The 25,531-nt window shown below is 37.9% G+C and overlaps 1 protein-coding gene across 1 annotated transcript in view; it reads right to left on the bottom strand.

The window, feature by feature from the left end:
* Positions 1-21,973, bottom strand: part of LOC110174424 (metabotropic glutamate receptor 4-like) — a 132,803-nt gene extending 110,830 nt beyond the window's left edge. Inside the window, exon 1 of the mRNA XM_055160351.1 lies at positions 21,431-21,973. Coding sequence (XP_055016326.1) covers positions 21,431-21,973 — 543 coding nt within the window. The remainder of the gene's footprint in view (positions 1-21,430) is intronic.
* Positions 21,974-25,531: the final 3,558 nt, after the last annotated feature.

Here is a 25,531-nt window from a genome sequence, read left to right as displayed (position 1 = left end):
CAGTACGATGTGGGAGAGGGAGTGCGTACGTACAGGGCTTCATGAGGACCGGAGTAGAGAGGCGGGTTTAATGTGGAGCGGTGTTCCGGTGACACACGCCCCGCTCACAGAGCGCACGGGACGCTTGGAGACACCTCGGTACCGCCCGAGTGAATGTTATTCTCTAAAGCGCGGGCTATAATAATAACCTATGTATTTTTAACTAGTTACTGAGATTACCGAGGAGGCCTAATAAATATATCGCCAATTTTTGGAGTTGGGTTTAGCCCTGAGTTCGCTCTTTGTTCCGATGCGTAATGAAGCTTCCTGGAGATGTGATGGTAAAGTGAGAGACAGAAAAAAGGGGTGGAGTGGCGCGGAAGCACTATGGGACATTTTTGATTGACTGGGCAAAGATTGCGGAGCAGGAGGCAGGGTAACACTACGTCCGTTTTATTTAGGCTGCCTTACAGTCAGTGGGAAAGACAAAACATGGTGATGCGCACAGCAGCGCGCATGAAGTGAGCATCGCGGCCGTTTTTCGCGGCAGTCAACAACGTTGGACTTTTCTGTTCCTTTCACGGGAAAAAAAATAAATAAAAATTATGAGCAGACAACCCGTCGCTTCGTTTTTCAACCAAATTAATAGTTATTATTATTCGGGGACTAGATTTGTGTGGCTTTATTTTCACTTGCCCGCTCGGGCAAATCGGCAGACGGGAGTACTTGCCCGGACAAAACTTTTAGTTGCCCGGGGCCAGCGGACAACCGTTAATGTCGAGCCCAGCATTATATAACTTTTAAAAATGACTATATATATATATATATATATATATATATATATATATATATATATATATATATATATATATATATATATATATATATATATATATATATATATATATATATATATATATATATGTATGTATGTATGTATGTATGTATATATGTATATGTATATATGTATATATATGTATATGTGTATATAATATATATATATATATATATATATATATATATATATATAATATATATATATATATATATATATATATATAATATATTATATATATATATATATATATATATAGTATATATTAGTTATACTTTTTGTAATGTTCATCCAAAAACAAAAACAATTCTTAAAAGTAATCAGGACTTTTACTAATACTTTTCAATTTGTTATTCTGCAGCAATGTTACGCAATTTAACTAAGCGAACAAAGTCTGCCCCAGCCCTGGCAGGCCACTGGAATACTGGGGCTGTTTCATTCCTCCCACAATCATCTCCTCTGACAGGCTTTTCACACCATCTCTGAAGCTCATCGCCCGTGACAGCTGTAATTTGGTCTGCCCCACACAGCCACTTCTGCAGCACAAACTTCAGGAACACATCTCCACTTGTTTTCACTGATTCCTCAGTGGAGTCCAACAACACTGATGTTGCCAGTGACCCATGACATGAAGAAGACATCATACTTTTCCTCCTTCTTAATAATTACATTTTGGTATTCTATCAATGATGTTTTGCATTGACATTACATGTTCTTATAAATAAATGTTGTCTAATATTATAAACAATGTATTCTCTTACTTTCTATTCTACTTTCCTCAACAATCACTTTTTATTTTACAGTTTTTTTTTTGCCTATTTATCCCTATACACCAGACCACCACCTGTGTTATTCATCCTTCGGAAATTGCATGGTCTGAATCATCCTTCATATTTCCTTTACAACCGAGATACATAATTTTAACCATTCTCTATATAACGTTTTTGTCTATTCTACCCGTTTCAGTGCAGATTGCCTGGTATGTTTCACAGCATGGCAGTAAAAGTATCTTAGTTTAGGGTAAGGGTTTAGGTTTAGGGTTAGAATTGGGTTAGGACTTAGTTATGGTGTAACTTGTAACCTGTCTCTGCAGATAGATAAGCTTAATATCATATTGTGGAACATTTTAGGGTAAAGCAAGAACATCCCCATCACTATAAAAGTTACCTGTGCACACTGTGGCACAGAGACGCAAGAGCAGAGTTCTCTGCACCATGAGTGTGTGAGTTTACATTTAGGCCCTCCAACATCTCTATCGCCACACCCTTGGTCTATCAGCTGATGTACAATATACATATAAATAACATTGACATTTGACCAGGCTATAAAAAGTAAAATGCATTGAATTCAGAAGAAGAAAGGGTCCAAATGCTTTTGTAAACTGTTTGACATTGTTTGAGGTAATAGTTCTTAATTGACTTTGTATTACTGAACACAAGTCAAACAATCATTATTATTATTAAAGCATTAGCTTTTCTACAGTTCTAAGACAAGTAAACAATGCAAAGAGAAGGGTTAGCAGGTTCTGTGGCAAATATTTCCTGCAACTTGGTGATGTTATTCTCACATGGGCACTTCTGAAATGCATGTATTCATTTGCATATTTTAATAAGATGTGTCATTTGTAGTATCATGACTGGAGCAAAACCTATATGAAGTCCCCCTTTCTAATTTCTATGGAGCTGACAGCAGCGGGGATTCTCTTGAGCTCTGGATCTGGTGAAGGCTTAAATTAGGGTTGTTCTGTGGGTCAGTGTTGTCCTTGGCTGTGCGGACCCTTAGCTGCACTAATGAGCCCACCTCTTGTCCTGTCATCCATCTTCCAGGGACAGTGTGATGGGGCTGAGGAGCTGGGTAACTCACTCTGCCACCCCTTAAAAATGATCAAAGGTCAACCTACTTCTGAAATAAGAATAAAACAATGTACTTCTCAACAGTTTCTTTCTGGATGAAACTGTCAAATTGTAATAATATAAAACGTAACAGGTAGTGAAGATTGTTGTCGTTGAAATACATTCAAACAAAATATTGAAGACAGAAATAATATCACATTTATGCTTAACAAGACAAAAGGTATTGTCATTGCAAAACCAAAAAACTAAATTCAAAGTGCTGTTTTTCTTTACTGTACAATCATGCCTTGTTGAGGGACAATATTTGTGTGACTGACCAATCCCAAACATCATTTTTACTGAGGAATCCACAGTGTGGATGTGGACCTGGAAGTTCTTCCATACAACACACTGACCTGGACTCACAGGTGGGGGACAGGAGGGTCGTGGCTAAAAACACATATATGGAGTGTTGCCCCCCTGTAGGATGCCCTGTTTGCTCTGGAATGCAGCTCAGACTGATCCACCCATGCTGTGTGAAGGAGAGGTTCCTCAGGTCTTTCCTTCCTGCTGCTGTCAGACTGTACAGTGAACAATGTTAGGCCTGTACATTTATCGGCCGCCTGTATGTGAATGTAAATCATCACTTACCAAATCACTTTACCTGCTATTTGTCCATATGCTGCACTGTACATAATCATAGCCATTGACACTTGTGTATTGTAATAGTGTTATAGCCTTATATTTTTATTAACTGCACAGTAAATTAATGTCTATTTCTCTCCTCATGCTGTTCTTGAACTGTGTGTTGCAACACTCTTATGTTATGTCAACGGAAAAAAGTACACTATAAAATATAATTGCTTACCTTGGCATTACCAAATTATTGACATTGCCATGTTTTCCACTGCTCAAGCTGACAATGAGAAGAATCAAATTTAGATTGATAGACAGGGTTATCCAAAGCTGGTTGGACAGTGATTCGTCTTGCCTAATAGATAAACATCCCTATATGATGTGTACATGATGCAGTGTCTCTCACAGTGACACAGCAGTGACAGCCTAAAGAAGTGCTGAACGAGCAGAGCTGCCATGATAAATGAGGGTGCTCTGTTGGTGACAGCTGCAGCTATTGTTTATTTCTATATACAAACAATGCTTGTGCAATTAGGTAAATGTGAATATGTCTTTATTATTTCTGTGGGAGTGGTTCATTTAAAGGATATTCATTATGAGTGAAAATTGTATGCATTTTTACAGTTGTTTAGGGGTCTTTATAATAGCCCATGGTCAGTATCATTATAGGACTAATAAAAGAAGTGACTCACTGCATAGTTAGATACCATAATATACAAATAAAATGCACTATATACAAGAGTTCTCGATAGTTGGAGGTGTGTGAGTACATGGAAAAGTTCCTTCTGTACCTTATCAAAACAAAGGTGTAGCCATAGTATTACTCCCTTCTGTGGCCAAGAAGGTGTGCTCATTTTTTTCTATTATTAACACCGGAGTTTGATTCAAGACCGCCCCTTGGGTATTTCTACACCGTGTATGTTATGTCGACATCACAGTATATGGCCTACACATAGTACCATGGCCAGGGGCACTTACTATGGGAGGAGCGGGTCCCAGCTCTCTTCATCATCCACTGCCTTTGAGGCTTGAGCATAATGGGTTCTCTCATGCCTGCCTTCAACTGTCTTCACTGTAAAACTACATACAGAATTAGGCTGAAGTACATGCCTCATCTATTCCCCACAGATCCTATGGCCTTTTCACAGGAAGACAGCAGGCCTGCCTGACACACCTAAGCCCACTGCATCATTGATGGTACGGTGTTGGAGCAAATATCCACTCAGACACCACACCGGAGAGGAGCTTGTTTGCACGTTCTCAACATCGTTTGCCATTTGTAAATTCCAGACTGACACAACAGGTCAGGCCAAATTGACAAAGTGTCGAGAAAACAAGCTTGCCTAAATAATTACTCACCGGACCATTCAGCAGAAGCCTCAGGAGCAAGCGCGGATTATTTGTTTGGCTCTGTTTATATTACCAACATTAGTGTGCAATTATCCCTCTTAGTTACACATCTTCCATTAATGTGTGCAATATGCATCCACCAAGCACATCTCCTTTACTGTATAACACTATGTAACTGTTGTTTCTATTTCATAATGCATGTTACAGATTATAACCCATAACAAAATAATATCCATGGATTACAGAGATGTCCTTCTCTTTTTTTTCCACTGGTTTGGCGTAAAAGCCATATACAGTGGTGTGTATGGACTGGCCACAAATGACAAATGTATCACTTATCAGTCTTAATTTCCCGAACATAAACAAGAAAAGGAAATTTAAATTTATTTAAATCATATGCTTTTACTCACTGTAGACCTCTCAAGAAAAAACCTACAAGCTGACAATTTGAAATTACTGTATGTCCATTCGATTCCATTTTTATAAATTGCACAGCCCCATAGAAACACGTAATGTGACTTAAGCAGGTAAAGTGGACCACAGGGGCATTTGAAACAGATGTTTGAGCATGTCTTCCCACTCTTTCCACTTGACATCAGATCAACTCTATGATCAATCGACGTCCTCCATGCAACCTGACTGATGGGGTGCAGACATCAGGAGATCATGACAGGCCTTCCCCAATCCTGACAGGACTCTAAAGCAGGTATCAGTACTCAGGTGGGATTGCCGGTATTTGTAGTGATGATGATAATGACGCCCCCCAATGGCTGGAACCAGACATCAACGATCAATACATCATCTTGTCCAATAATAAACCACAATGACCTTTCTCCTGTCCACAGATGTATCAGGGCTTGTGTAGGTCAATACAAAATCAATACTTAGGCCGATTAGCACATGCTCCACTATCCTATCCTGCTTAAATCTAGGCCTAGGATCAGCAGTTTGGTGTCACTTGTTTTGTTTGACTTTTGTACGTCTAAGCTGCCATTATAAGCTCATTACTGAAATGGTTCTTGAACTATGGTTAAATCCTCACCCGTTATCAATTATCCACATCAAAGTTAATTTGTGGAGCGAGCCCAAGTAGTTCTCAATGAGGTTACACCAAGCATCCCATTTGAACTTGTTCGGTATAAATAATGCATCACCATCTTGGCTTCTTTGATTGAGTGTGGTGATTTGCTCTCAGTTCAGTCTAACCCACACGCAGACGTCTCTATCCACAGTTCTAATAACTTCTGGTGCCATGTCAACAAGAGAAAAGCAGGTTTTGTTCTGGAGTGTGGACAGTGCGGGCAAGTTCAATATTGATGGACCATTCAAACAGATGTCTCTCAAATGTCTTCTAATGCTGAAGAGGTTTACTCTGTGCTATTAATATTAGTTAATAATAATGATTAAATGTTTCAACAGCAAATCACTGGTATGATATTGATATATTTATTTGCCATTTATCCTGGATGCCCTATCACACATGACCTCTCTAGTTTCCCAGGCTTATACTCAACTAATTCTGTTACCTGGAAACTTTTAATAAAATTACTATGGGTGATTATAACAGCAGTAGTTCTGCAGCAGTTTAAGATTAGCATGCCATGATGGTTATAAAAGTGTTATTTTAATTTTCACAAGTTTTTGGTGGTGGTGCTATTATGAACTCACTTAATGCTCTTAAAAAAAAAAAGAAAAAAAAAAAAAGATATTTCTGGCAAAGGTATGTAGTCAGTATTCACAGTGAGTTCCATCTGCACTCAGGTTTGTAGGAGTATGAAGTCGGGACAGGCCCCATAACATCCATCAGCTGGACCTGAGCAGGTGAGGACGGAGATAAATCAACCTGTCACAGTCAAGGGATGTGTGTTTATTCTACACTTTCATTTCTTCACTTTCACCAATACTGCTCAATGGGGTTTCAGATCCAATATCTCATTTATATTGCATTTTTTCCCCAGTCATCTCACTCAGTATTTGCTATGCCACACTTGCTACACTTTTCTGGTGGAGTGTATTCAAGATGTTTAGCAATTAAACATCTGTAATTGAAAAAATGCCAGATTGTTTCATGCCACCGTGTGGAGCATTCTAGGTGCAGCAATAACATCAGCATGGAGAGAAGTAGGTACTGAACCCACACCAAAAAAGACAAAGTGACCTTTAACATTATTTATACAGGATATATGCACATATTATAGATTACCATATATGAGCTAAACAAAAATACACAGCAATAAACAGGGGAATGGTTCTAATTGTAAAGAAAAGTTTTACAAGTTTGCATACTGAAGGGGTATTAAGATTACGATCAATATTTAGAGATGTGATTAGTGTAGACCCACACTTGAATTGGGGCCAGTGTTGTTGAATGGAAAATAGTCTTAAATTGGTTTGCAATGACCAAACAAATCAGTGATCGACCTGCTTGGCCCAAAAAGTGGTTAGAGTGATGTTTTCTCACCTGGTTTGTAATTTGATTAAATTATTTACATTTAACCATTGGTGCTAAAAATTTTACATGTTGTTGATAAATATTTCCAAATATCATAAGCAGTATTTTTGGCAAAGTAAAGAAATCTGACTTTGGTATAAATAAAAATATTGTTCAAATTAATAAGTAAATCACTGCACTGCAATAAATTTCAACCTTTGTAATTAACACCACTTAACGAGAGAGAAAAAGAGAAAGAGAGGTAAAGATGCATGGCTTATTGACTCATTTGTTTGAGTAATTACCCATGGTGCAACAGTAAGACCCTATTCCCATAACGACTGAGGATATTTGAAGATATGGCCTGGCTCTGGGTTAATGACACTCTCTTCCCTCTTCTCTCACCAGGGGTCCCTCAGTTACACAACCTGCATGGAGCGCACCACTGAATACTTAGAAAAGGGGAATAGAATTGGACTCTACTGCTGAAAGCTACGGCTTAATAAATCAGATATGAGTGGAAAATGGGTTTAAATATTTGAGTGTGATTTTAAGAAACGATTAATGGATCAACACTTAGAAAGATAAATCATGTTGAGTGACCTGACCTACATGTCTGTGAGCAGGGGCAGAAAACTGGAGCAGTGGGGAGAAGAGTCTGCCAATATTTATTTATTCTAGCTTCCACTACAATACAGAGAAGAAGCTGTGGAGGCATGTGAGCCTGTATAACATGTTACATATTGTTGGGGGGGTGAAGTTAACTAGAGGCACTACCCAGTCTAATGCTCAGTCAAGTTAGTCTATAATCTGAGCTTTGTTTTTTTTTTTTTACAGTTTGATCATAAAGAACTGACTTTGTTGGAACTACAATGGGTGAGCTGATTTGTGCTGTAAAGGTCCTTCTCATATTACATCAAATAAATCATAAACTAAACAGGACCATGAACACCCAGATTGCTCAATTTTCAGATAATCTAAAAATGGTTAACTGGTTATGGTAACTGCTGGACATTCTGCTTTAGACACACATGCAGTCCCGCCCCTGCATGATATATGACAAAATATTAATTAATAATGTATTCCAATTTTGAAAAAAAAATAAAAGGCAGCAAGTAATAAGAAAAGTTGACTCCATAATGTCAGACATTCACTCACACCAAGTGCACTGCATATAGGTCATCTTATAGGAAAGGGAGAAACCACTTTAAAAAGTAAATTAAAGTATTCCAGCTGTCATGCTTGATTGCCAATGTATTTTGTGGCATTTTATACAATGCAAAAATGCATTCTGTATATATTTGGCACTTACTGAGACAACAAAGAGCTAATTCTCTTCATTTGCGCTCTATATAAAACAACAGTCTTTTATTTCCCATCATAATTGGGTTCAGAAGAGTGCACTTAGATTCGCGTGTAATGTTTTCACTGTTTAGTCGTCCCTCAGGCGGCATCAGCGTTGCCAAGTGTATTCATGTTTACCACTCTGCCAGCTGCGCTTCGGCATCAGCTGGAGCTCTCACAGAGTTTTAAGAGTGTTCTGATCATTTGAAGAATTTAAAATTAATGACATGATTTTTATGTAACTTCTCCTAGCCCAGCCCAGTGACACCTCACTGCTATTACTATATTTGAAGACCATATTTCAGGACAGAATTACAAATAAACTTTTTAGAAGGTGTTTTAGACTATGTTTTTCCTTGGAGGTATTTGTTTTGTTACCAGTGGGAAAAAAACAACCATCTAATCTCCATTTCACTCTTTTTCATAACGAAGAGTTTGAAAGTGGGGCAAAATATAAATTTAACGACAATATGTAAAAAGAACTGCAGTGGCAGGGTCCTGAAAAAAGAATAAAAAGGGAAACAAAACAAACTAACAAGAAGCAGTCATGTGTCAATGATGTGTGATGTTGTAGTGCCAATCCCCAGGGTTGCACAACTGTTTTAAAAACTGTTTCATAGTTTCAACAAATACTTGTGAATTTGTCTGTATATGTATTGTATACCTTAGATGGATACCGATACATACCCTGGATTTATTAAGTATTCAATTATTATTGTCACTGTGCTTTAGTACAGTATTTATAATCACAATTCTGAATCCTTATTCTATTCAGCGCCCAAGAGTCTTATTTGTCATATACTTGTTAGAATTTTTGCTTGAAAATCTGTCTTGTGGCCTTGTGTCTTGTGAACTTTTGTCTTTTCAATAAATTACTCACAGTAAATTGACGCTTACTCATCCAGGAGCACATTCTCACCAGTGAAAGGCTCTCCTCCAGCTCTACAGATGACACGCACAGAAGCCCTTTCAAACTAAAATGGAAAATATGTGTGAGTAAATTATTTGACTGATAATTTAGATGCAAACTTCATCATATTCAAGTTTAGGGTGTCAAAATTCAAATATAGTTTGAGCAAAATTGGAGAGGTTAAAAACTATGCAACAGGGATGCAACAAAATCTCATGCTACAATATTATCACAGTATGTATCTCACATTTTGTGGATGTCACTTTTTCACTTTAAAATTAAGATATAAAGTACTTCATAATCATAATAGTTCAGTTCATGTTGGCTGCAGTGAAATTAAGCATAGGATCATGGTATATGTAGTTCTGTCTGTTTTATAGTTGCAACAAAACACATTTAAGAGTGAATCATTTGACAATATAATATTACAATATTTTAGTTATTGCAGGAAGAGGTTCTCTGAAAAGAGTGTACTACTACTCTGTTTGGTCACAGAGAAAAGACTTACATGGTTTGGCAATGTTGAAAAGGGATAAGCAATTTTACAACTGTTGTTTTTCGTTTTTTTTCCTGGAAGACTTTAAAAGAAAGGTTGACATTGGGACATTTTCACATGCTTGTATGTCTTTATTATCTATTCATGTGCAAGGTCAGGGTTATTTTTCCAGTCCTCTATCATAAACTTACATAGTACACCCGGTCTGTTTTAAAGAGTATTGGAAATGAAATTTTCTGAAACTGAGTGATTGCATGTTATATCAGATGTTCATACTATTTGTATTAGTTCCATTTACAGATATGAATATAGATCAGGAAGGGCATCTGACATAAAACCATATGTCAAAACATTACACAAATCACTGTACAGCAAACTATATCATAAAGGGAGTCCATGCTACATTCATCAAATCTGAGACATTCTGTAAAACCAATTTTAGTGAGAGCTTTGCTATGGGGGTCTGATTAACAATGTAAGAAAAAATGAAAAGAAAGAAAAAAAGAGCTTGCACATCCGCTGCTCACACCAGTTGAGTCAGAGGCAGAGAACTGCAGCCACTGAAAGAGCTAGTACATGACGTGAATACAACAACGCAGATGATCGTGGCCACTCTCTCCCGGACATAGACAGGTTATCTGGTGATGACTTAAAATCTCAAATATAATGTTGTCAGGGGAATTTCAGATCATAATGATGAAAGCAAAAAAAGCAAGATTGCAGAAGATATCTGAACAGGGACCAGTCAGCAGTTTGTTAATGGGGAACAGAGAGGGCAGAGGAGGAGACTGTGGGAACGAAAACAAGGCATAGCAATATACAGTGAAATAGATCACCTCCGGGCGGATCACTATCAGTGGCTACAACAATGGAATACAGTAATACCGCCCAAATTAGACTCACAAAGAATTTAGAAATGAAAAATGCACGATGCTAGTACGCTATCGATTATACAACCTCTGTGTGTCCTTGAAAGTACTGCCCAAAATGAAAAGCTTTAAAATGCAAAGAACAGTATTTTTTCAATAGCACGGTGCATAATAAAAAAAGGAAGAGAGTATACAGTGCAGTCTCACTTTTGTATTCAAACCTTTTTGTTTCATTTACTGCTATTGTGTACACACTTTGCTGAATAACCTTCTGTTTCAATTAAATTGTTGTCTCACATTGTTTAAAAAGATTTCAGCTAAAGTACATAATGAACCATAATGTTCAATAGTAACATGCGGTGTAATTAATCACTTTACTCTGGAAATAGAAACATTGCAAGACTCAAACTTAATACACAGTCACACTAAAATCATAAAAAATGTTTTAAAAAAAAAAAAAACTGTTTGGTAACTCTGAGCCTAAGTCTCATGTGTCATGGCAACCAAAGTGTGGTTCCTAAAACAGACCTTTAAGTCTATAAACTAAGGAGAATGTCTGTAAATGATATAGTCAACCAGTGTCTCATTGAGAACACAGCCGGGGAGCCCGGGTAAAAAGTGCTGTTGTGATGCCACTTTGTGAGAAAAGTCTGATTATCGTCTAGAGTGTTTCTGGGAAAGTTACGAAGCAGCTCCAAAGAAATAAACAGCTCAACAAGTGTATAAATATAATGGCTTGTTTGCATGCATGAGGCTGATACCAATGAGCTCTCAATGGCCCTGTGTAAAAACTCACATTACTATAATTCAATGTGAGCAAACTGAACAAAATTACATTTTAGTGAGAAAGAAAAGTTGCTTTAATTGGCTCCTGAATGTGAGATTTTGAAGTCATTGGCTGAGAACAGGAGAGGCCTGTGGTGAGATGGGGTATGGGCTGATCGCAGTTTATCTTGATTTAGCCGTCAGTCGCCCAAATGAGGTGCTAAATCAATGGTGACACTGGCCTGTCATTCCACTGTGTTACAGAATGGTCTACACAAGTGAAAGTAGCAGGACAAGGTGGGACCAACTGTGAAAAATTTACAGCAACTTTTCTTTCTTTTTTCCCATAATAAATATGACTGTAAATGATTTTATGTCCAAGGAAAACTGTAAACCACATAAGAGTTTTGTAAACATGCTTAAAAGTGCATTGTGTAACTTTTCTGGTGGATGCTTTTCCTTCATGAGATGTTATTGCTTTTCAGTCTTCATGGAGCCCAAACCAGACCAAGTTACAAGTCCGATGTACAAGAAAACCTGCTCACAGCCAGAATGCCTGTTTTTCTATGTATTTTTTTAGCTGTAAAACTATCAGCAATTGAATAAATGTAAGGTAGAACTGTTTAATGGCATAATGTAGAAAATTCTAGGCAGAGCAATGAAATATCCATAGAAACAAGCAGGTGACGGATCCCCACCAAAAAAGTGACATACTAGTTACCTTTAAGGGTGTGTTTACTCTTGTCTTGGTTTGGTCCAGCTTTTGTGCCAATGTGGTTTGGTTCATAGCATCCTAAACCATTTTATGCAATAATTTTGTAAGATACAACCTCTAAAAACAAATTATTTATGTTAGCTTCAGTAGATTTAATATCATCATAGATATATGTGCTTATAGTTCTGTCACTGTGAGTTTTTTAGAGGGACAAACCTGTCCAAAAGGTGCCCTTTGGCTACAATCGAAAAAGAGATAGTTAATCTGACGTTGTCTTGGTAAAATTAAGTAAACTAAAACACAACACTCTCAGTATTAAATGTTTAACAAAATAATAGCAAAAAGCCTCTCTTCTTCCTAAGCACTAAGAACTTATTAGAATCCACCCCTCAAAGCGGGTGTGGACTTACTGTACACTTACACTGGCTCATTGTCAACATCATTCACTCGTGTTACTCACGTTCTGACAGCGTCCTAACTGTGTGGGCTCCCACTGTGATGAAATGCAATAAATGGGCTAACTATACTGCTGCCCAACAGTGATGAAACCCAGTGTAAAAAAAATACAACATCCCCCTCAACAGAGAAGTATATGCTACTGCACAAACCTGCCACCACTTTCAAGGACCACAAAATATTGGGAAAATCTAAAGTAATCTAGAGGATTGCTGCTGGGAGGGCATAATTTTCATAAATGCCAAATTTTGTCCTTTTCAGTCCAATCTAAATGGACACAAAGTAGACATTTTGCAGATTTGATTACATTTTCTATAAAGGCCCGGCTCAGGTTACTGTTTCATTATAAGCGAGAGCAAGGCCGGTGGCAAAAAGGTAAAACGCCATTCTAATATTGCACAAAAAAGGTTTTTAATGAATATCCTGGCTCTTTGCAGACTATAGAAGGGGAAGAGATTTGGATATGTGATATTGTATGAGGCTGGGTGGTCAGCAAGATCTATAGGAGCAATAGAATCATGAAACATGATCTAAAGGCTAAGCTGTTTGTAGGTTTTACTTCTGCAATCAGGGCTGAAACCACAGAAAAGCAGGCGTCTTGATAGGCAGAAATGCCAAAAGTTAATTAAGCTTTAAGAATAAATTGAAATTAAATAAAATTTTAAAAAATTGAAATAAATGAATGAGAAAAGATATAATATGTAAGAGCAAATGTAAATCTTTGAAGCTAAAAGACTATGCCATAACAAAATTAACTTTATTTGTCCCATATCCAATGTCAGGTTCAGACATTTATCTTTAAGATAATGCTTTATTGTAAAAAATAAAATAAAAAAAAAAGTAGCCCAAATGCTGTTACTAAACATAGCAAATGTTGGATGTGGTCCAGTAGAAGTCATGTAGTGCTAAAGGATCTAAGCATTCAAGCAGTATCTCAACCTAGGCAGAAAAATCACCTTTTTAAAATAGCAACTGACCCGGACGATCGTTTTACAGTTAGAAGTCCAAAATGAATGGGAAAAGTAGATACAGTCTAATACTGTGTAAAATTACAGAGTAAGAACTAGGTGCAAACCATATTCATCTCTCAGTGTTTCAGTTTGGGAACAATACCTGACATTTCAAAGCAGTTAAGCTGTTTTCCATTCTCATAACCTTCTCTTTGTATCTCCAGCCCCACCATCATCACTGTGCAGCGGCAGGAATAACAACTGTGCATAAATAGCAATTTTACATACTTGTGCCGCTTCCAGTTTAGCCCGTGGCTTTCTACGTGAGAAAAGACTTTCAATTATGTCATAAAACTCAATATAAGCTACCATTTACATCTGACACTGAAGATACAAGTGTCTGTATTATCCTTTGTTGGCAGATGTGATGGCATCTCTAGTTGATAATATATATCTATTATCTACAATGTCAAAGCCAAACTTCATGGGATGTTCAGTACATTTTATAGGTCAGTTCCCAGTAACCACGCATTTCTGCAATGGCATGAGGTCTTAATTGACCAAAATTCTTATTACTTAATATAGTTTTTAATAAAGGCCTGGAACTAGAGTGGCTCACAACTCCATCTAGTGGTAGGATAAAAAACATTAGCCTTGTAACTCTTCTAAGTAAAGGAAGATGGTCTATGCAAAATAACAATGAAGTAAATAATGAATAAACCAAGTAATAGCAACACCACCCCAAGTTTAACCCATCAAAAGTAACTGAAATTATCTCATGGTTTTTAATTTTTAACTGTCAAGTTGGTTACATTTTCTTAAGTTATACAATGCTAATTTTGTAAAAGAGGACGCAATACAGCAGATGGTGTACCTCAGAGAAATGTACATGACCACATACCAGCTGCCCAATTACATTAGCTCCTTGAATGAAAATAGTGAACAATAACACGTTAATCAGATTTGGTTTCTTTGTGTATAAACGTAATTGGGAAAACTGTGATACATGTAATGGGAAAATATCTTGATGCAGAGATCACAGAGGTTGGTTGTATAAGACAATAGGGCCTATATACATATCAGTAATGTGAAATAAAATGTATTATTCATGCGTGTGGCTCATTATTTACATTCAGTCCATGTTTCTGTGTTTCTGTTTGGAACCTCTCAGGAATTCCATGAAAAGTTGAAGATGGCAGCTCTGAGCGGTCTCTAATCATCCATTTGTGCAATTTATCTAAGGGTAAATTTTGTTTGCCTGTTAGATTGTTGATGGTTTGTGGCTACCCATGAGAGCTTGGCTTTACAGTTGAATGCTCATTAAAGAAGACGCATTGGAAATTGTAACTAAACACTTCAAGGGAAATGAAGCAAAATAACTCCTGGTATTTTTCTAGTGGTGTACATTTTAACATTTTAAAGTACAGAGAAGAAATATTGGGTTGAGAAGTGATGTAGTCAGCAAAGCTAGTAGGGCTGGATGGGGACCAAAGAGCAGACTTGTGGATGTGATCTGTCATCTTAGAAAAGTGGATGTACAGTGTGAAAACCCATGAAACCAACAGCCCAAAGGGGGTAGTTGATCACAAAATTGCAAAAGAAGCAACATTTTCAGATAAGCATTAATATACTGAGAAATAATGACTGAATGAGTGTGATTTTGATGCCGGCTGCTTTCCTGTGTGAAAAACCATTACTCAACATTACCATTGCTTTGGGATCATCTTGTGAGGTCCATTTGCTGCAAGGCCACTTCAGTGAATGAGAAATGCGTCGTCACCCAGCAGTAAAAGGTAATGCTTGAACGAGGAGACCCCCTCCCCAAACAGGGCTTTCAGAGAGCCATAATGGCCACATGTACTGAGCTCCTTCTGGGCCACTGCTTGAGGCGCTCCTGTGCCTCACACAATGATCAAATGAAATTTATAATGATGCCCCTTTTCCTTTCACTAGGCAAACTTGACTGCGAAAATGTGGCTTCCAAAATGAATGCAATGAAGAGGCAAAAATCTGGTGCTCCAAGACTGAAATGTGAGTCTTATGTGTCATAAATGCATGCTGTCAAATAAGAGGTGAACGATAATGACAAAAAATGTATATCACATTTTTCTTGCAGACACATCACAATTTCATCACAATTGGTATTTTTCTATTGCCTTTAAGATGTAAATGCTTCTTCTTCTATTTTCACCCAGCCCTCTGTCAAAAATATGATGTTATCCTATTTTGGGGTGAACACACTCTGGTCTTCTTCGAAGTTAACCTCATCATCCATCTACCGTTATCACAATTTCTCCTCTGTACAATCCATCTCAATCTGACCTCTCTGACTTGAGCGCCAAAACACCAACATTCTTCATCTAGTTCATCCTCGTCACTCCAAAAAAGTGCCTTTTCATCCTTGTTTTTTCTTCACCTTGTCTTTTCCTCACAATAGCGCTAAACTGCTGAATTGATCGATGTCTTTACAGTGAGATAAATTTGGACGTTTTGGTCAACATAATTCCACAGCTGCTTTGGACCACATGTAATGGAGTGCTAAGGAAACTAGTTTGTACACCAGTTATCTGGAGGGTAGCAAAGTACTTTAAGTAGTTGATGAAGTTACAAAGTTGTGCTTGATCTTGCTGATCAATGGTAAATGGTCATATTTTTATATAGCACATTTCCACCTTCAAGGCATTCCAAGTGCTTTACATCAAAAAACTACTCACTCATTCACACACACCTTCATATACCAGTGTATGTAGACAATAAGGGCAAGATGGGTTAAGTGTCTTGCCCAAGGACACAACAATCGCATTCATCTGTGGGAGCTGGACTCACGCCGCCAACCTGATTATTCAACCAATGGTGTTTATGCTGAAAGCAAGATTCGAACCACCAACCTTTGGATCAGTGGACAAACACAACTTAAAAATGCATTGGGGCAACAGTAAACACTTTATAATAACTACAATTACTCTTGAAGCATGAACAAAGACTTAATTAATAATCATTCAGGCTTAGTGACTTAATTACTACTCTAACTTATAACCTTAAATGCAGTGCTGCCCTGGAGTGACGGGATAGATGTTTTCTTAGCACGCCACTGCATACAGATGCTACAATTTCAAGTTTTCTTGAACAGGATTCTTATTTAGATTAAATTGGGCATATGTGAAGACATTTTTAATCAATAACAAATGTAAGTCCTTAATAAATAAATTACTGTCACAATATATCTAAGAAACATAAGATCCACAGGTGTCTATATATATCCTTGTGCTTGGTGTCAACTGTATGCTCTAATGCACATCCAGTGTTTTTAAAACACACAGTAATGTCCAGCCATGACACAGGAGGCTTACGCTTCCTCTTCCTCACCACTCTTGCCATCTCAGTAAATGATGCAGGGCGAGTGCTGCCTGTGTTATGAGAAGAAGGCTGTAAAAAACCACTCCCCCGGGACCCTTGCCTCATCACCCTATACTTCAGGGCTAGACACACAGATGACTCTTGTGGACCACCTCAGCACCTCAGTGAAGCAAGGATTCTTCAAAATGAACAGTTACTGAAATTCTTAATGTGGTACGAATTTAACTCGTACCAATATCTGAAACTTAACTCATTCCAAATAAATCCTATAACAATTCTGATGTCAAACCAATCACAGTAATTTATCTGCTGTATTAATTATATACAGAAGCTATTTCCTCTCAAATAAACCTGTTTCATTTAGTTCAAACTTCATAACTTCTCTCGCCTCTAATTAACAACATTTAGTACTGAACCTGTTGATTTGGCAGATGTCCTCTGTGATTATTACTCATTTTTCAAAACTGTCTTTATTGCCAAAATCAAATTTGTTTTGACATGGAACAGGCCAAGTGTTTCTATGATTTATCCGTCAGTCACACAAATTCACCACTGCTACTGTACCAGTATTTCTAGTGTACTACAATTATAAGTATTAATAATTTTCCATTTCAAATCCATAATTTATTTTAAATACGTTTTGGAGAATCATGCCTGTGAGTTCTATTGATGCCTTTAGAGCATACTAACACCTGAAAGTCCAGTCCAAACTGTACATTGTGAAACCACTCCTTAGATCAAAGATAAGACAGATCTAGGTCCAGATTACTTTACATCACAACTCTTTCTCTTTTCATTGTCAGTGTCAGGTAATTAGCTATAGCTGTATAAGACACTCTCTTGAAAAGCGTTTTCCAATATGACACTGATTTTCAATAGTCTATTTCCCCCCTAATAGAAAATGAACAGGCAAATCTTTAATGCATGTTTCTGCACTCAAATAGCCTTCTTTAACCCCTAATTGTCAAAATGTACATCAGCGGGAAAAGCTATGCTAATATTTGCATTGAGGATCAAGCGAACAGAGATCAGAGAAGTCCAGATTAAATATGCGAGGAGTGTATTTGTGTGCATTAATGAAGAGGGAACGTGCCGTGTGCTAATGATCGGAGGCTTCCTGCTGGAGCTGCTCATTACCGCTCCTGTCCACTCTCACCTGTGTCAGCACATGAAGAGAGAGGGGAGGGGAGAGGGAGGGGCTTCTGTCTCGGACTCTAAGGAGCCATACTTCATGCATAGAAACATTACAGAGACTACAATAAATGTTGCATAATTAAAATATTTAGAAATGAAGACAATAATGTATAGGGTTAAAACTTGTTTGTGTTCCAAGGGGGCTGATACGGCCCCTTGCACAGAGAACTCTCAATCTCATGGACATGTAAAACATTAATAGAAATCTGTAACCCACTTATTTTCAGTCAAATTAACCATTCTGAGAAGAATCTGGAACAGTTTGTGCGCCAAAACCCACAAATAAAAAATAGATAAATAAAAAATAGGAATTTTATATGAATTCTGCCTCATTACAAGTCCTTAAATCTCCTGTTTAGTGAGATATGCTTCAGCTTTGACATGCAATTGTCAGGCAAGACCCAACAAATGCTCAGTCTACCCAGGGACACCAGCTATACCTATTCTTATATTTACCTCCCAAAAAAATGTATGTGTAACTTGAAATCTGACTTTCCTCCATGTAGAGCTTGTTCCACTTATAATGAGAGTACAGAGTACAGATAGAGGACAGCAGAGGCCAAATCTCCAGAACCTCAGCTTCACAAAGAGTTTAGCCATTTTATTTGTGCTCCAAAAGGTTCAGAAACAGATTGAGTTTAAATTGTGAGTAATCTTAGTCAGGCATTTTAGGAAAAATAGGCCGAAACAATAAGGGGTTGTTGTTTTGCAAAACAACCACAAACCTGACTTATTTGGCTTGCATGGAAATGTTGTTCCTTTGGCATAACCTGAATGATCTGAAATAAATTAGTGAAAGGAGAAAACAACAAAATCTACTTTTACAGCAATTCTTCAATCACTTTTATTGCTAGTGTTGTAAATGTACAACCTGACACGCCATGATTTCTACAACTATTTTCAAGGGTGTATCCAGCTACACTCTACTGCTTTAGGCTAGTGCTTCTCCTGCTACAGGAGTTAATCTTACAAAGTTTTCCGTGAGACATTGGTTAAATGTATGTTTGTAGTAAAACAGCAAAAATGAAGGATATAACAATAGAAGGGAAGAAGCAAAGTGCAGTGTAGATAAATTATTTGATAGCTTTGTTATTTGAACCAAGTGGAAGAATTGTAAGAGTGTTTCTCGGACTTATCAAATATTTTAGCTAGAAATCAGGTCCATTTGCAGGTGCCCTTTTTGTCAATTTTTTCTCAACAGGCTGGGACTAAAAATCTTTGGAATATTATTCTATTCAAGAAGCAAGAGGTTAGGGTTGGGGGTGAGGTACAGAGTTGCGAGTTTCATTTTCCCATTTGAGTTTAAGTGATGAACAAAGGAATGAAAATTAATGAAAAGGAAAGTACAGTTGATAGTCAAGGTCAGTTAAATACAATCAATCAATGAACCTGTCCAGGGACTACAGGTGGAAATTAGCATTGCTGCTACAACCTGATGTACAATGCATCTCTCCTGTTAAGGTAAAATGCAAAAATTGTGTGCTGTCCCTGTCTGAAATAAATAAATAAAATAAAATAAATAAAGTTGCACATTCACTATTGTACGTACGGGTCACGACTACACACATTTTTTTTTTTTTGTCTAATTTTAAGCAAAGTTTGTCTTAACTTACAGCCACCTACTGAATTGTTAAGCACCCACACATCCACATAACAGTGTCATTCAAGCTTTGCAGCTCTCAGTGCCACAGTCTGTCTGCTCTGTGGGTGTAACCATAGTGACGAGAGGAAATAGCCATATTGTATTTAGGACAAATACATTCTGTTTGTCACTACCCGTGTGCCAGAATAGAATAGTGTTTTCTTGCCATTCATACAGCAGGCATTTAATGTGAATGATTATTCCAATTAAAAATGAATCCAAATCAACATTGTCTTTTATTCTGGATGTGGATCTAGATTTAGGACACACTTCTTTGGGCCATTTATAAAATAACAATAACAGTTAACACTGCTCACACTGTGGCAGGGTGGCTATCTGTTGAATTAAAAATACTGAATTATTCTGTTAAGCCCGGCTCATGGCCTCATTCTTGTTCACACAGAGTGAAATTGTTTACACAGACAAAATGAGATCCTTACAGTGCAGATCACTTTATACACTCAGTTGCTCATACAATTTATAAAGAAAGTTTCAAAGGCTTCACCTAATGTTTTAGTATACCTCAAAACAAACAACAAACAAACAAACAAACACCTAAACACCTCTGGTACTGAATTACAAGTTTTAAATCAGCACTAAGGAATCTGCACTAATTTTGAGTCAACAAGCTCTGTGTAAACTTAACACCTTTCTATTTAAGAAATTCTTTTTGCTAAAATATGTAATTGAGCACCAGAGCAATAATAATAAAATAAGTATGATTTTGCTGTGCAGCCAAGCAGTAAATTACAGTGTTGGAACTACTATAATCTTGATGTTAAGTTAAAAACATATTTGAACAGATCTTCAGATCAGGTGGTTGAATATACATTCCCAACAAAATAATGAAAAGCTACTGGGAAATATAATCTTATTAAGAGTGTGGTGCTGTGACAGGTATTGCTTTCCACTGCTAAGCAACCGCTCCCAGAGGGCACCTGTCACACTGATGATTTACACCCCCATCTGAGCAAACTTATGAAGCTCTGTCCTGTGGAACCACACATTTCAAATGGACTTTTAGGAGTACGGCGCCGGATAAATGCATTTACCACATTCCAATGGGGATAACTATGTGAGGAGAATGGAAGTTTGAAGCAAGCCAGTGCATTACCAAAAATAATAATAATAATAATCAAAAGATTGCAGAATCCCCAATAAGCTTCTAGAAACAACACTACAGTATTAACAAGACAAATCTTTTTTCTCCCCATTGCACCAGTGTATCAAAAATGTAGTACTGTGAAATGATTAGACAGCTCCATATAAAGTCAGAATAGCTCACATGCTGCTGAGAGTTAAACTGCAGAGTGAAAACCAAATGAAGTCTTAAAATTACAAACTTTTCACAAAATAAGTTTTCCCTTATCAAACTGAAAAATCACACAAAGAATCAATGCTACGTTTCAGCTGAACTGAAAAGGGAAAGTTCCCTTCATTTTTGTGAACAGTATATATGTTATTGTTTGGATAAGACCGTTGTCTCATTTGCCTGAACAGCAGAACTTATTTTTCCATGTCCCATTAATTATTCACACATACACAGACTGATCAATAGATCCCAGTTTTCTGCAGCATGCAGTATTCAGCAGCAGAGGCCTGTGCTGTGCTCTGAGTCTCTCACAACAGAGAGACAAGTCTATGTAACATTTATAATATTTGACCTTACCTTGAACAGGCGGAGAATGTTAGCCACCATGATGGAGACCGAGCTGGAGGAGGCCCCAATGACACCCACCACCCGCTCAGGTTTGGTGATGATGGGCGAGCCCCCATCCCGACACTTCACGTCTGAGCCGTCTTTCTCTATGAGTGCCTGGACAAAGGTGAGTGACTGCTCTAGGGCATGTGTGTCTCGAGAGCAGGTGTCCAGAATACGGGCGCCCAGGGTGATGTTTGGCAGCAGGTTGTGGTCATTATTGATGCGGTCAAGGGCAAAGAGCATGGCCTCCAGTCTGTGGATGCCCTTCTCCTTTTTAAGCTCCCCACACGGTTTGCCATCGTGGCCCCTGGCATGTACAGGAAAGAGCCCGCCCAGAGAGATGTCGCCATCAATGCGGATGGAGTTCAAATGTGTGTGTGGGGGCCCCTTGGGTTTGGCTGCCTGAGCCCCCTTCAGGGGCCCATGGAGGAGCAGTAACAGCAGAGGTAGGATCAAGCTGTTTGGATGACAGCTGCTGCGATACGGTCTATACAGCACACTCTGGAACATGACCAACGCCAACTCCAGCACTCACACACAACACGAGCCAGGTATTACTTTATGACGGCCACAGGGTTAATTGCAATAGCTCTCCAAGCGGCTGGCACTGGGAAAGCTGCTTCTCATGTCTGTCCTCGTTCCCAGGCATTCAATTAACATGGAATATGAGCTTTCCAGTGTAATCCTGTTTTCTCCTCCTCAGCGCCTGCTCCTCCGCAGCTGTGTGCAGGCTGTTCTTTGCTGTTATTCACACAGGGGCCAGTACTGATCCTTTATGTGGAGCATCAGAGAGAACAAAGGTGAGGTGTACACTGTTCTCCTTCTGTGTTTCCTCGTGCCTCTCTCTTTCTCTTTCTCTATCAGGGGTTGTAGTCTGGCTTAGGTCCACAGGTTTCTCTCTGTGAATCTTGAATCCTGCAAGAAGAAAAAGAGAGGAGAGGTGAGACAGAGCAGAGGAACATTTTGTGTTGGTGTGAGCATTTCACAGAATAACCTTGTTACTGCAACATTATGTGCAATGGAGACTTGCTCTCAACCTAAATTCATTTCTTTTTCATTTCTGATTTTTACGCAGCACACCTACATTTGCCTTTATTACATTCAAAGGGGTGCTCAAGGTTGACAGGACTGAAGTCAGCTCCCACATGGTTCATTTTCATCTCTCAACCTCCGGAGTGGCACACGCAGCTTCTGTCATAATGTTGTGACAGGCTCTGCAGCATAAATCTAATTCTGCATGTTAATGTTGCAAAAATAAGTGCAAAAACCCTAGGATACAGCAGGGTTAGGGAATGGATGACATTGTGCCCTTTCTATTGATTCCCTTTCACATACTTTTATAATGAGAAACATTGGGCATTCATTTGACTGTCATCACCTCTTACTTGGTTCAAAGTCGCTGTTTGCATTTTACAAGAATATATTCAATTATAGTATCAGTATCACTGTATCTATTAGTTTATTTCTTTGTTTCTTTTTTTAATGCACCACAATTCATACAAGGCCAAAGCATTGTGAGTCTGGATCATTTAAGTGATGTCAAATGCTGAGACTTCCAATTATTATATTCACTACTGTACCATGATTCTGAAGAGAGCTGTAGTATCAGAGGCACTGTTAAAGCTGGACAAAGAGCTGCTCCAAGAATGAACAACTGAGGCTGTGTGGCCCTTTCCCCATGTCGTAAGATGGCATTCTAACGGTATGTCGGGACACTCATTTAAATCTAAAATGACTGTATTGCATAGATAAATCACAGTTTAAAAATATGAATTTATTAATTTAAAAACTATTTCTGCAGGACAAAAGAAACATTTATTTTGAGTTGCTACAGTTAAATGGGGTCACATAAGTTGTAGCATGGTGACATTTTTTTTTTTACCCTAAAATGACATGTTCACTATGCTAAAATGCCACATTTACCCAAACTAGAACTACTAAAGAAATATAACTGTTCACTCAAAACATGTGTTCTTGCATTAAAATCTTGGAAACACACTTGAAATGCAAGCCACCCCCATGCAAGACATCTCATCCTGTATAAACATATGGGATCACGCTCATCATGCAGGCCATAATAACCTCTGAAGGAGCAATCTCTGGCTCACAGCAGCGGAATAGAGCTGTAGACATTGGGTCCTCAGGGGAGTGGGCTGGAGGCTCGGGATTGGCACGGCCTGAGATTCATTGAGAGCATATTGCTACTGACAAGGTCCTTTGAATACACCCGACCATCCTCTACTCAGGGAGAAGTCATTTTTCAGAACCCATTCACCACAGGTTCACTTTAAGTGAACTGATGACAACTAGAAGTCAAACACTTCACCTATAGCCATGTTAGCTCACTGAAAACCAGTGCATGGAGTAACAAAGATAGAAAATAGATATGTAGTTACATTTCTTATTTCAGTGTGACTTCAAAATGTATACGTTTGGCTACAGCTTTGTTTTTCTAAAAATGTTTGATGGAATATAAGTTTTAGCTCAAATAAGTGTTGCCTCTCAACCACTCATCTCCACCTTTTCTATAGGTGGGATGAGGATACCATATCAGTACATTTTCCACCATCTCTGATCCCTGTCTTGGACTGCTTGGCTGGTGCACACCTCTGTATAATGAATGCATGTGAACAATTTCTGTTTTTCCAACTTGGAGAGAGTAAAGGCATATCTTATCTTACCATATGAAACCATGGAAACAGCAATAGTGGTATTAGTTTGATCGGAAGTCCTGTTAAGATGCAGATTTGAAGACATGGCATCAAATCCCTACATTGTTACCAGGACACACAGAGAAACTAGACTCAGTACAGACGGTGAGTGCCACTGAAGAAACACATCTTACATCACATCAGCTATTATCATCATCAGCGCTTTTGTCTACACATGCATGCATCACACTATAGTCATTGTTTTTGTTTCCCATAAATCTGTGCTGTATCGGAGAGATCTGAGAGCATTTCTGTGTGGCCCGCCATATCTGATGAATAAATCACCGTCTAGCATTAATCTACTGAAGCATGCAGTGTGATCCAGCTTTATCAAACAGACCTCCTCTCTGAAGGCCATGGGTTGTAGTGTAAAATGGCAAAAGTAGTAAAATATGCTAGAACAGTTTACATTTATGCTCAAATGGAGATACTCAAAACTGCACAAAACCTGATGGTGTTAATCTGCATACATCGTTGAATATCAATGAATACATAAGTAGATATGTATATTATTCATCAATGCATCAGGCTTTAGGAGTTGGGCTTGGGCTTGTATGAGCTTTGTTTTTTTTTATATAATTGTGTTTGATGTAATGATCTATTTCTTGAATACCTTAGTTGTACCTCTATACAAAGTGCCAAATTTGGCATTTTAAAGCAAAATGATGAATCTGAACATAAAAATAACAATATTCACAAACATTTATGCAACAAAAAATCACTTTGTAACAGATATAAATATCAGACAAAAGTGACTGTTGTGTCTAAAATGGTCTTGTTTAATGTAAAAAAAAAACGAAAAAAAAACAAACTAGCATATTCAAAATAGAATGATCCCTAAGTGAGGGTGTATAAAACCAGTTTAAATGCATGTGCTTTGCGTATCAACTAAAAGTCTAAGATAGAGTACATTAACAGATCAAGTGCCCTACCTTAATAAACAAGAGGAAAACTATACAAATGCTTATATGAAGTACCAAATGTCAAAGGCAGCTGCAGGAATAACTGGAGATTCATATCGGAGCAACAACCTTTCCTCAGGTGCAAAGACACATTTGAAAACACACTTCATATTCATTTCAAAAGGCCATATAATAACCTTCAAAGAAATAAGTGTATGTTCTTAATATGAGGCCCAAGATATAATATAGGGAGGTATATGTGAGTATTTTCATGGAGTACCTTTTGTGTACCTATTTCTGAAGTAGCAATTACACAATTACAAATAGGCGTACACAATTAAACTATTTCAACTTTGATCTCAGTAAGTTCCCAGTTGGTATTAATACCAACATATCTGTTATATCCAGATCGGTAATTCAAACAGTAATCTACACAAAAAAAAAATTGAAGAAGA

This window comes from Boleophthalmus pectinirostris, unplaced genomic scaffold (genome assembly GCF_026225935.1).
Source record: "Boleophthalmus pectinirostris isolate CB_2022bp ecotype Guang Dong unplaced genomic scaffold, ASM2622593v1 HiC_scaffold_3, whole genome shotgun sequence".
Classification (NCBI taxonomy): Eukaryota; Metazoa; Chordata; class Actinopteri; order Gobiiformes; family Gobiidae; genus Boleophthalmus; species Boleophthalmus pectinirostris.
This window is presented reverse-complemented; position numbering and strand designations above follow the sequence as displayed.